Source organism: Microcaecilia unicolor, chromosome 3 (genome assembly GCF_901765095.1).
Source record: "Microcaecilia unicolor chromosome 3, aMicUni1.1, whole genome shotgun sequence".
NCBI lineage: Eukaryota > Metazoa > Chordata > Amphibia > Gymnophiona > Siphonopidae > Microcaecilia > Microcaecilia unicolor.
This window is the reverse complement of record NC_044033.1, coordinates 435510515-435524347: the sequence shown is the minus strand read 5'-3', so window position 1 is coordinate 435524347 and position 13833 is coordinate 435510515. Positions and strand designations below refer to the sequence as shown.

Sequence of the window (13833 nt, the reverse complement as noted above, 5' to 3'; positions counted from 1 at the left end):
ATAGGCAAACTTACCTCGACATCATGGAAAGACTGGCCAACCAGAAAGCCAAAAGAATCTCCAGCAGATAGCTCAACTTCAGCAGACTGTGGATTGGTGACCAACAGGTATAAGGTGGTACCGGTGACCTCCAAACATGGCAGAACACCAATTGCCAATCCAAGGTCTCGAAAGTGGGCATGTGGGTTAAAGAACACTACATCATCCAGCAGACGTTGTCCTTGAGCGAGGCGAAGCTTGAGGGAAAAATCCCGTACCCTACCTGGAATGGTTACATCCTTGTCACAGACTACCTCACAGACCTGGGGAATGGTCTGTCCAGACTTCAAACAAACAGCCGTAGGTTCAAGTTCCACTGGGTTGTTCTGCATTCTACTCCACAGGACTAGATTCACCAGGTCCACATAAACTCCCAGTCGTGCAAGGCAATCTGACCCCAAACATAAGGGTTCCCTCAAGCCCCGGACAATAGAGAAGTGGTGAGTGAATGTCTTCTTTCCCACAGTCAAGGGAAGGCCACATATTCCGTCAAGCGGCTTGGAGCCTTGTCCCGGTACCTGTACCGAAGTAGAGGAACATCTGCTGAAGGGAAGTTGTACAGACTTACGAATTTGGCTGTACAACGAGTCACTGATGTAGGAGAGATCACTAGTGAACAGTAAAGTAGCTTGAAGCAATTGGGTGTTAGCCACCTGAACTGGTATGGTGAATTCATCACCTTTCTGGGTGATGACAGTCACCTTGCAAGGATGAGCAAAATCAGGACCAGAGATAGGAGATGAGATGTCAAGTGATGCTGAGTCCTGTGACACAATCTCTAGATGGTCCGCTTGTTGCACCAGCTCTTCATGCTTCTGACCCCCTTCTGGTGCCTCTGTCAACGGAGGCTCCCGCATGGGCGGATCCGCGGAACACCGGAGATCAGTCCGCAGGGGAGTGTCCTGTAGCTCCACAGAGTTGGCATCACCGACTGTACGCCAGTATCTCCCTCGCACATATTTAAGGGGTCGAGTGACTTTAGACCAGATCGTTTCCTCGTCATAATCCAAAACAGGCCGAAATCTCTTCAAAAGGTCATTTCCAATCAGAAATTCTTCACCCTCACTGGTAGTGATGATGGCAGGGTGCCTGACGGTCATCTGTCCAAGCTGTAAAGATAGCCAAACCTGTCCCACAGTTCCAATACTTTGATTGCCATAGGCCACCAGTGACAAGTCGCACGGTGTGACATGCAGCACATCCTGACCCCCCCCTAGAGATGCCTCGAGTTTCTGAAACAGGCCCTGGGTGACCAAAGTCACCTCTGATGCTGTATCCAGGAGACCTTCACAGGAAAGTACTTGTTGAATTAACAACTCCACGGTATATCTGTAACCTTTAGATATAAGCTTACCTAGAAAATACCTGACTTCCTGGGATGAGTCTTTTGAAAGAGGCCCTTCCGGGTTCGAGGGCTGCGACGCAGCATGGTTCACGGGGGACTCCTCACTGATGGACGACAACGCATCCACGTGGACAGTGGGGACGCTTGCGGTAACAGGTTTTGTGGCTACGTCTAGTCATGCTTGTTCTTCCTCCGAAGAGGATGGCTGTTCCACCTCAACAGATTTAACACTCAGCCCCGGAGGGGTCGGCGGTCTAGAAGACTGGTCCTTCTGCTTCTGGAATTTGACCTTTTTATGAGATGAAGGTGTCTTAGGTACACTGCTAGACTCCGCGATTGAACATCTTGCCATCAATTGGTCCAGCTGAGCTTGCATAGCACGGATCTTCTCTGCATTTCACTTCTTCTGATTAAACCGCTTCTTTTTAGGTTGTTGCTGTCCCTCCTGTGCAATAGGAGGCGCTGCATCCCGCGGCAGGGCCTGAGAGCCCGGCGGCGTAGTTGGTCTCGGCGCTTTGTTTTCCAGAGAAAGCGTGGAAGTGACCGCACAAACGGCGGGTGGTATCACCCTGTTGCGACTCTTGGATGCCGGTTTCGGAGTCTCTGCGATTGGCTTGGCGCGGCAGATTTCAAAAATTCCTTCAGCCTGCTTTAGAAGGCTGGAATAGGGTTCTGCGTTTTTTCCTGCCAAGGGAATCTTTATCGGATCAGGCAGACCCTGTATAAAAAGTTCCCTGAAATCACCAAATTCAAGATCTTTAGAATCAGGCGGCACCCCCCCTTGGTAAAATGCACGCTTCAAGCGATGGGCCCACTCCCGCGGACTCTCCTCCGGATTACAACTAATAGTATACGCTGCACGCTTAGCTTCAAGAGAGTTGGCAAAGAGACCGTAGCGCTTCGCTAAGGCTTGCTCCACTGACCGTAAATCGGGGTTATCGGACATGATCAAATCTAGAACTTCATGGCACTCGGTGCTAAAGGTCCATTTGAGGAGGGCTCTGATGTCATCCTCAGAAGAGACGTGCATGGTCTGCAGGAGTTCATGCACTGCCTTAAGATGGGTTTCTATGGATACCGCGGCAGACTCTTTAAAAGGCGCTATTACGGTGTGTAGCATCTTTATAATATATGCTTGCCTCTCCATAGACATTCCTTTCTTGGGTTCCGGCCTGACATGCCGCTGATCACTACCAGGTGTAGAGAACCTCGGGGCAGGTGTATTGCTAAAACTGGGTGGATCTGCCGAAGGCTGAAACCCTGAGCTAGGCACCTGACCAAGTGAGCTGATGATTTCAGCAGGCCGTCCCTGATCCCGTGCCCCCAATGGGTGTGTCACTGTCTCGGGTCTGCTGCTTCGGTCACCAGCCACTATGGGGCTGGATTGTACAGAGGGGCGGGAAAGAGCCGAAGCCATGCCCCCAATGGGTGTGTTTAACTCGGGTCCCTCCCGGCTCACGTAACGGTTCATTTCGGGAGCCGGGCTTGGGTGACCCGCAGCAAAACTGTCGGGGAACTCTAAGGTATACGGTACTTCTTCCTGCGCCATGTGCGTAAGCTCTTGCTGCATTGTGGAAATCTTTACAGTGCACTCATCTAATGCTTTAGACAATGAATCTCTGTCCTTCACTGTACATTGTAATTGCAGTGAGACTGTTTCCTGCTTCTCTTTTAACTCAGCCAACTCTAGCTTGGCGGCGTGCCAATCTTGAAACACAGACACAGATTCTTCTTGAGTGGTCACTAGCTCCCTGCGCAACTCACTCTGAACACCTTCTGAGACCTGTTTTAGCTCCCGATATAATGTCTGCAACTTATCTGTTTCCCTAGTCTGGATGTGTAAAGCACCAGTCAAACGAGAAAATTTCTCTTGCAACGAATCAAAAGACACGAGGTACTGGGCAATTTCTTGCTTTAATGTGTAATTACGTGCTTCACAATCAGATAGGTCACACTGCAAAGTTTTACACTTATCATCCAGTGTCTGGCACTCCGTACACATCTCTTCAGAGGAGTGAGGTGGGGCGGGGCTTACATTGGTCCCTGCTAAAGCAGATTTGGCAGTCTCTAAATCAACTCGTAATGCAGCTAACTCGCTGTCTCGCTCCTGGACAGTTTCCCTAGTCTGGGACAAATCTAACTGCAAATCCGCTATGCGATCTGTTAGAGGTACAGATACCTCTCTTATCTCATTCATCAAAGAGTCTTTAACTGCCAAAAGAGACACGCCCAGTTCACAAAGCATCCATTGTGACAAATGCTGTTTCTCTTTTATAATTGTATTTAAAACCGTAGCATATACTTCTGAGCTATTCGGTGAACTGCTACTAAATAAAGCACGTACAGACTCTACTGTAGGAGGTGCTGGTTTCGTCTTACTATGAGAGAGTGGCAGTAATATTTTCAGCACGCCCTTCTCCTGTTCACTTAGGAGCATTTCAGGCAATGTGCCAACCGTGCCGGTCGCCATGTTAAAGACTAAACACACCCTATTTTCCTTCCTGACAGAGAGTTAGAGAAACCGTTATTTCTCTTTTGGAGCTCAGAGTAATAAATCTGTCAACCAATTACAGCAATAAAACACAGCTGTATAAACAAAGGTCTGCCGTCAGCTAGGTTGGAACTGCAGTTCGTGCAAAGAGAAACAGAAGGTCAAACCAGCTTTCTGAAAAGACCCAGAAAAGTTTTAACTTCTGCTATTCTTGCACCAACCATCCCGGACGAGCCCCCAATTTGTAGGTGGTTATATAGATTTTGTAAGAGGCCAATTCCTACATACGTACTCGCTTATGTCTAGGGGGTGTGGCCTCCGCCCGACATTCGCTACATGGCAAATAACGGACAGACCAATGGAATATATTAGTTTATTTATACAGTGTTATATACAAAAATATAGAAAAATCCTTATCAGCTTATAGCATCAGCAATTCCTGATTGCATGCACAATGATACCAAAAATATAGAGAATAACTATGATTATCCTAGTGGCTAATCTGTAATGACAGATAAACACAATACCGAGATCCTAATGATTACCACACAAATCTTATACTAGGCTAACAGCGAGTAGAGATCATAAATCCTGACGTCACGCATCTGATGGGTCCGAGCACAGACCAATTATCTAACCCAGCCTGAAAGAAGTAAGCTATGATCTCACCGTTCCGGTCACCAGATCAGGTTCCTTCCGATACCTCAGCTGAATGTCTCAGCAAGGTCCCACGAGCTTAGGTGATGCACTTGTCTTGCTCAGCAACAGATGATACAGACTCAGTATAGATCCTGTAGACAGCTGTAACCTGGGGAAAAGCTTTGCCAGGTATTATCAGTAAGTCTCTCAGGTAAATCAGGTGCTTGCAGAAATGCAAGTCCTCTCCTCTTCTTTTCTTCTGTTCTTCCTCCGTTCTTCCCGCCAACTAACTTTCTTCTCCTTCTGTTCCCGCTTCTCCGACCCATCAGTTTTCTGGGAGCCAATCAGAAATAATCCCACCATGTACTCCCAGCATCTGTATGAAGCTTCCATTGTCCGTCTTATCTCGTAAGCTCTCTCTCTCTCAGGGACATGCATTCTCCCCCGATACAGAGTGACCTTGGAGGTGGTGCAGGCTTCAGTAAATCTATTACAAGCTGAAATGCTGACTTCTGCACAGTTGGTAGTCAGACATATAGGTGAAAGGTTGCAGCGTCCATGTTGGCTGTAAAGGTGCTCTCATGTGCACACCGGGTGGATGAGATCACCGCAAATACTCCTACAAGTTCCGGAAAACAACACTTGCCCCCACGCAAGAAAGTCTATGCTACACACCAACGAGAGAAAACCTGCCTCAGCTAAGTGACTTTGGGAAAGCAGGGAAAATCTAAAAAGGGAAAAGGGAAAGTTGAAAGAAAATCATACTTACCTTATTCTTCGGTGATAGTGGATGAGCAGTTGGAGATATCTGTGAATAGAAGAAATAATACCCAAAGAATCAATTCTTAAGGGTTATAGCAAAAGAAAATATATTTCATGTTTGTTTTGAGAAATTTATGAATGTATAGTTGAGGGGATACTTATCTAATAAGTGCTCTTTAATGACAAAGGAGGTCTCTGCAGAGAGAAAACAAGTAAAATAAAGTTATTAATGGAAAACCTGTTTGGAAAGATACAAAGATAACATTGGGGGGGGGGGGGGGGGGCGGTTCTGATGTAAAGAGGAATTCATTTGTTGCTTATTATAAAAGAGAGAAGAATGTTTTAAATAAACTTGTTATATTGTTTCAGACAATCTAATTTGCTTTACTGCCTCCAAAGAAATAGGGAGAAATCCTGAATTTAGTTTATATTTCCTCACCTATCCTTCGAAGGTAGGTGACGAGGTTAGTTTTTGTGGTCCTCTCCCCATTCCTGGGTGCTGGGTTCCGGAAAAGCTGCCACGACTACTGACATCAGGCAAACCGGAATCCTGTTTCTACCTTACATCACACCCAGGCGTGGGGGGGCGGAGCTACAGTACTCCTGGACATTTTAACAGGGTGGATTAGGATTCTTTGGGATAGTAAAAGTCAGCTATTGTTGGAGCTGGAAGGGTAGAGAGTGGCAGAGGGGTGGGGGTGGGGGGATTATGTTTGCTTCTTGTTGTTCTTGTTTTCTATTTGTGATTTATAAACAACAGTTGTACAGAATATTGTTCCTTTTTATACTTTAATAAAAATATTTAAATATAAAATCATAAATGTTCGAGGCTTTTGCAAATAAGGACAAGAGCCCACAGGGACGGGATGGAGCTAGAGCCCGCAAGGATATGGTGGGGATAGGGATAGAGCCTGCAGGGATGGGGAGAAACTTTGTTCCCGTGTCATTCTCTAGTTATAACCACCTAAGAATAGAAGCTGTATTTATGTTTGAGTTGAATTCTATAATAATATTGATTTGCTTATGTTTTTTCCCCCCATTTTTTTGCTATTTTTGTTTTATATTATTATTTTAATTTTGTGATTTGGTTTGTATGTTCTGGTCAATGAAAGCATAGTATAATTTTTAAAATTATAATACTTTTAAGTAAGGTAAATATCATGCCCATAAGTACTTCTAGCCTAAGGAGTCCTTTTACTAAGCTGCAGGAAAAATACCTTTATGCAGGTCTTTCCCGTATGCTAAGGTCATTTTGACAGTGGCCCTAAAAACCTTGATTTTCATTTTTTGCATTAATGGCCATGTGATAATGTCATTAGCATGTGGCCATTTTTCAAAATTACTGCAAGAGCACTTACTGTCACCTATTTTGTAGGTGGTAAGGATTCCTGAATAATCCTTGTGCTAATTAGTTAGCACAGGAACGTCCATTCTGCCCCTAACATGCTTGCGGTTAGCGTGCATAGGTTACACAGTTATCACAGGATGCCTGGATGTGTCCTGTGGTACTCCATTTTTTGCTGTGTTGGGAACACAGCTTAGTAAAAGGACACCGAAGAAGGTGTTTGAGACAATTGGAGATAGGCATAAAGTAAGATTTCCCTGATATGCAGCTCATTCCTCCGACCAGTAGGCCACTCCTCTGTTGCTAATTTTACACAGTTATCACTCAGCTTGTGTTTCTTCTCTTCTCCTGGGACTCAAGCAAATAACCTTTAATTGCTTGGGATTCAACTTGGTTCTTTGTCTGCTCCATAAATATTTACCCATACTAAATTTTAATGCAAACGGTCATGAAGCAGGAGGCAAAGGCTATTTTCAAAGCATCTGACACTACTACTGCAGAGAGAAGAAAATTTGCTGAGGGGAGATATGATAGAAGTGTATAAAATAATGAGTGGAATGGATCGGGTGGATGTGAAGCGACTGTTCACGCTATCCAAAAATACTAGGACTAGAGGGCATGAGTTGAAGCTACAGTGTGGTAAATTTAAAACGAATCGGAGAAAAGTTTTCTTCACCCAACGTGTAATTAGACTCTGGAATTCATTGCCGGAGAACGTGGTACGGGCGGTTAGCTTGACGGAGTTTAAAAAGGGGTTAGATAGATTCCTAAAGGACAAGTCCATAGACAGCTATTAAATGGACTTGGAAAAATTCCGCATTTTTAGGTATAACTTGTCTGGAATGTTTTTACGTTTGGGGAGCGTGCCAGGTGCCCTTGACCTGGATTGGCCACTGTCGGTGACAGGATGCTGGGCTAGATGGACCTTTGGTCTTTCCCAGTATGGCACTACTTATGTACTTATGTACTTATGTACTTATGAGCTGCTTGTGACTTTAGAAATGGTGCTATAAATTTGGATTCATACTGAACAATTGATGTCTTTACTCAGGATGAAGTCCTGTGCAATTTTTGGAGACGGTATCTGCAGAAGAGCAAACAAGCATATTCCAAAACACTGGCTCACACAAGGAGTAGAGAATGTGCTGTAAGTAGAAAGCTTATGAATGCAATTACACATCTTGTCTGTCATACTAGTGTTTTCTGGTGTCTTTTCATCCGGCCCTCCTGGAGCTGCCACACCAGGTGGTATTCTCTTTCACTGTCTGGAGTTTCAATTGATTGTTTAGAACAGATTCCTAAAGTTAAAGATAAGGGACTAACAACATTCTTAGAGACTTCTATTGAACAGCAAGCTATACCTTCTATATTAATAGTTTAATTATCTTTGGACATGGATCAAGATGGTATATTGAGAAGATTTTTCCTAAAAGATCTTCTTTTCATTGGTTTGAAAATTCACATCTTTTCAGATGTGGCATGTGCCACCCAGAAGAAATGACTGCAATTTTTGATTCTTTGCTTTAAAGTACTTCAAATTGGGGCACCATTTCTTTGAAAATATCCATGCAAGATCAAATACAGGGATGCTAAGTATGTATTTTTGATGTTTCCCAAATATCAGTGTTTCCTGCTGATAAAATACCGATAGGGTCATCTGCTTCTGTTTAGGCTAATCTGCTATTTCTCATTCTTAAACTGGCATTGGTTGTTTAAATTGTTGACTGAACTGAGTTTTAATGTTTCCTATTAATGTTATCTCTGTATGATTGCACCTTACTTATATTGCTGAACCTTCGATATGGTGGACTTTGTGAGAATTTAATTACTTATTTATTTAGTGATTATATATTTTTAAATTTACATTTTATTTTCCTTATGATCTCACTTTCCTGTTCAAAGATAACTCTTGTAAATGTATGTCTGCACACTTTAACCATCCTTCTAGCTTCTGGACACTAATGCAGAAATCTACAGAATCTTGAAAAATGCCAGACAGTTGGCATTCCTGGTCTCCTGAGTCATGAGCACATATGAAAGGGTCCCCTAAACATTTATGCCTTAGACATTTGTCCAATTTGCTAATACAGAAACAAAGAACTAATCCTGGTCATTAAATATCAAAACTTTTTAAGGAGGTCCTTTTAGCAAGCTGTGGGAAAAGTTGGCCTTAGGTGGGATTTTCCTGTACGCTAAGGCCATTTTTTCCACAGCCAGAAAAAAGCCAATTTTTTCTAATTAATGGTCATGCACTAATGTTGCCATTAGTGTGTGGCCATTAACAAAATTAGCGCACAAGCTCTTACTGCCACCTATTTTATAGGTGGTAAGGGCTCACACGCTATTCCTGCGCTAATTATGCGGTAATGTAGATGCACTAACTGATTAGCAGAGAGACCCGCCCCCTCCACGGAAAAATAACAATTTTCTTCAGTGTGCAGTTTGCACGCACAGATTGGGATCTTACTGCAGGATGCCTGAGCATGTCCCGTGGAAAGCACTTTTAAGTTGTGGTAATCAAGTGCTAGCGCTTCCTGCAGCTTAGTAAAAGGACCCCCAAGTATCTCTAGGTTTTCAAACATTGCATATTTCAATTGCAGCTTATTAAAAAAATACTCATATCAAGGCATATAAATTAAAAACAAAACTTGTATTTAAAGTAAATTACTTTATGAGCCTTCAGTATGGTCAATATTTTGCGAAGAACTGCTTCAGTGAGACAAATGAATGTTTACATAGTTTAAGCAGTTTGAAGTTTTTGTCTCTTCTTAGTAAACTATGCAAACATTTATCTGTGAAAACACTCATTTGTTTCTCTAAAGCTACTCTTTATGTTTTAACATTTTTATTGACATCACTTCAAATAAAACAGTCAATAATATTAAATTTCTTCAGGTGCGTATATTCTTTATCATTAACTAACAGTACTATAGAACACACAATTATACCACCTTCATTTAACAATAGTTATTATTGTTCCCCCCCTCCTCCCTCCCCTTCCTTCCCTGTTCCCCTTATACCCGGTCTCATCTTTAAAGGACATATGATACTTAGCATCACAGAAGCCGTAGTGGAACAACAGAGCATTCCTCCCAAAACCAACAACAGTCCTTTCTCCTTGATACCCCCACCAAGGAAGGCGCTAAGATTGACTGTGGCTTTACTGTTCCAGTAACCTTACGCTCATACATATCTCAAGTCTTGTTTTCCAGCACTATCATCCCCACCCTCCACCCCCCCTCAAAACTAAAAAAAAAAATAAAAAATCAAAGATGATTTAGTATAAAGCTGTGTGCTTTGGGTGCTAGTGTTTGTATGTACGGTTCCCATATTCCCAAGAAAACTTTCCACCTCCTTGGGGAGAATCCCACCGCCCTGTGCTCCTGTAGCAACAACTCATGCAAGCGATTCCTCCAGTGCCAAAAGTCTGGTGGCTCCGCCTGCAACCATGCGGACAAGATAAGCTTTTTTCCTATGATACTCGCTTTCCGAAGAAACTGTCGGGCCCCTCTCGAATTCTGCCCAAAGACTTCGTATTTGTCCAGCAAAAAACCCTCTGGGTAAAGCTACTCCCCCCCCCCCCCCCCCAGGTTTGGCATCTCTCACCTCTTCCTTCAGTCCAGCATCTCTCCCTTTCTCTCCACACCTGCCTGGTCTCTCTCTCACCCATCCCCACAGGTCCAGCATTGCTCCTTCTTTTCTTCCCCCTCCCACCTTCAAGGGCCTGTAAACTGTGTGAGTTGCCAGCAGCAGGAACCTGAACACCAGCCCAGTGAGGCTCAGAAACAGAATTTTTGTAGCCAGGTACAAATCATCGGCATCGACGTTGGCACTTGCACCTACATCGAATTCATCAGTCCCCATGGCTATTAGATCTATGTCTGACACTGGGAGTGGATGTACATCAAGCAGGTCTCCAACTGCCTCAGTGCTGATCACTGTGCAGGGCCCCTGGGACCAATAGGCATCGGACCCAACGCTGAGGAGGTGGGAGGATTCAACATTGTCCTCATCGGCACTGAGGGGTGTTGATGCTCGGCAGTGAGCAAAGGCCAAGAAGCACAAGCATTGATCCCTCCCTCGATGCATGATGCTGGAAGCACCAGGGCACAGAGAGGTCCGGTACCCAAGAAGTATCAGCACCAGGAGGAGCTCTATCTCCTCCATCGAGGAGGTGCGAGTGCAAAAATCTCCATGTAACTGAGACCTGGTACCAGAGTCAACACTGGCATTTCAGCAAGCTGACTCTTACTCCAAACCCCAGCCTTTCCTGATGTCGCCCTTCGATGAGTGGATCTGGGCCATGCTCCAAGAGCTCTTGGCGGGGCTTCTACAGCAGAGTGCATTGGCATTAGGGTTGCATTCGCCAGCCATGCCTCAGCCTGCAGTGAGATCACCGACACTGGTGCTGTGTGCGTTACTCCCTCAACGTCGATGGAGGAAGCTTCACCAAAGTCAAGGGTGGAGCCTGCGTCTTGACGCCATTCAAGGCAGGAACTTAGTTCCTCCTACCTGAGGCAGGCTTGGTCTCGGCCTTCCAATGAGGAGTGTTTTGCTGACACCGATTAGGACCGCTCATGGGCGTATGATGATGATCAAAGCTACTTCTCAGAGGAAGAGTCCTATGGTATCCCATGAGACCCCTTCCCACCAGAGGAGAGGTGAAAGTCTCCACCAGAGAGTTTCTCCTTCACTGCTTTTATAGAGGAAATGGCAGCTGGAGACGGAGGGCTGAGATGTTCGAGGTCCTGGACTACGACTCTCCACCTAGAGAGGCTGTGATGTCCCACTTCACAAGTTCTTACTTGATGTTCATGTGAAGAATTGGGACACCCCTCTGTTCCTGTCTTCCGTAAGAAGATTGACACCATGTATCAGATTCAGAGTTTACTGGATTTGATAAGCCAGAGTTGCCTCATCATTCTCTGGTGGTGGAATCCGCTCTCAAACGGGCCAGAAATTACTACTACTACTACTACTTATCATTTCTATAGCGCTACTAGATGTACGCAGTGCTGTACACTTGAACATGAAGAGACAGTCCCTGCTCAACAGAGCTTACAATCTAATTAGGACAGACAAACAGGACAAACGAGATAAGGGAATATTAAAGTGAGGATGATAAAATAAGGGTTCTGAACAAGTGAACAAGAGTTAGGAGTTAAAAGCAGCATCAAAAAGGTGAGCTTTTAGCTTAGATTTGAAGACGGCCAGAGATGGAGCTTGACGTACCAGCTCAGGAAGCCTATTCCAGGCATATGGTGCAACAAGATAAAAGGAACGGAGTCTGGAGTTAGCAGTGGAGGAGAAGGGTGCAGATAAGAGAGATTTACCCAGTGAATGGAATTCCCGGGGAGGAATGTAGGGAGAGATGAGAGTGGAGAGGTACTGAGGAGCTGCAGAGTGAATGCACTTATAGGTCAATAAGAGGAGTTTGAACTGTATGTGGTAACGGATAGGAAGCCAGTGAAGTGACTTGAGGAGAGGGCTAGTATGAGCATAACGACACTGGCGAAATATAAGTCATGCAACAGAATTTTGAACAGATTGAAGTGGGAGACCTGTGAGAAGCATGTTGCAGTAGTCTAAGCGAGAGGTGATAAGAGTGTGGATGAGGGTTCTGGTAGTGTGCTCAGAAAGGAAAGGGCGAATTTTGGTGATAATATAGAGAAAGAAACGACAGGTTTTAGCAGTCTATTGAATATGTGCAGAGAAGGAGAGGGAAGAGTTGAAGATGACCCCAAGGTTACGAGCTGATGAGAAAGGAAGGATGGGAGTGTTATCCACAGAAATAGAGAATGGGGGAGGAGGAGGGGTTGGTTTAGGGAGAAAGATAAGAAGCTCAGTCTTGGTCATGTTTAGTTTCATATGGCGCTGAGACATCCATGCAGCAGTGTCAGACAGACAGGCAGGCTGATACTTTGGCCTGGATTTCGGCTGAGATATTTGGTGTGGAGAGGTAGATCTGGGGGGAGTCAGTGTAAAGATGATACTGAAAACCTTGGGATGAGATCAGAGTACCAAGAGAAGAAGTATAGATGGAGAAAAGAAGAGGTCCCAGGACAGATCCCTGAGGTATACCAACTGACAGGATCCACTAGAGTATACACTAAAGGTACGCTGGGAGAGATAAGAAGAAAACCAGGAAAGAACAGAGCCCTGAAATTCAAGTGAGGACAGCTTATCAAGGAGTGGGCTGTGATCAACAGTGTCAAAAGCAGCAGATAGATCGAGAAGGATGAGGATAGAATAGAGACCTTTGGATCTGGCCAGGAACAGATTATTGGAGACTTTAGCAAGCGGTGTTTGTTGAATGAAGGGGGCGAAAGCCAGATTGAAGTGGATCAAGAATAGCTTGAGATGAAAGAAAGTCAAGGCAATGGCGGTGAGCTGCACGTTCAAGTATCTTGGATTGGAAAGGGAGGAGGGAGATGGAGCGATATTTGGAAGGGCAGGTAGGGTCCAATGAAGGCTTTTTAAGGAGTGGTGTGACTACGGCATGTTTGAAGGCATCAGGAACAGTTGCAGTGGACAGTGAAAAATTGAGGATATGACAGATAAACGGGATGACAGTAGGAGAGAGAGAGAGTGTTAAGTAGATGGGTGGGAATAGGATCAGAGGAACAGGTAGTTAGTTTCGAGGAGGAAAGAAGAAATTCCAGAGACTTTGCTCCAGCACCCCCAGGCAGAGAAGCTCGAACTCTGGACTCATTTGGGCAGAAGATGTATTGGGCCTCAATGCTCATATACCGTATACAGTCATACCAGCTCTAGATGAGCCTCTACTTGCGGCATTTGGTGTGCAGTATGACTGATTTGGCAGGTTCTGTCCCACAGGAGCAGGCCAAATCTCTTTGTCAGCTGGCCAAGCAGCAGAAGGCGTGTTGTATATTCCTGGCCAGGGGCACATACGATACTTTTGATGTGGCATCCACGATTTCTGCTCAGAGTATAGCGATGCACAGACTCTCATGGCTGTGTGTCTCTGACTTGGATCTGGTGGACCCGACTTTCTGGAGTGATGACCTTTTTGGAGAGAAGGTGGAAGAGGTTACAGAGAAACAACACAGGAGGAAAGGGCAACATAATGACTTCTAACCTGGGAGGAAATATTCGGAAGTTCTTTATAAAGCACCAGTAGAATGACCCGACATGGGTCCATGTTTCTTTGGACACAGTCACCTGCCTCAGGGGTCACAAGAAACACTGTGT

General features: G+C 44.8%; 1 protein-coding gene across 3 annotated transcripts in view; it reads left to right on the top strand.

Annotated features, from left to right (window-relative positions):
• The window catches only part of TAF1B (TATA-box binding protein associated factor, RNA polymerase I subunit B), a 385284-nt gene that overhangs the window by 70768 nt on the left and 300683 nt on the right, over window positions 1–13833 (top strand). For all 3 annotated transcript variants that reach the window (XM_030198879.1, XM_030198880.1, XM_030198881.1), the window contains exon 5: window positions 7673–7768. In XM_030198879.1, the coding sequence (XP_030054739.1) occupies window positions 7673–7768 (96 nt within the window). The remainder of the gene's footprint in view (window positions 1–7672; window positions 7769–13833) is intronic.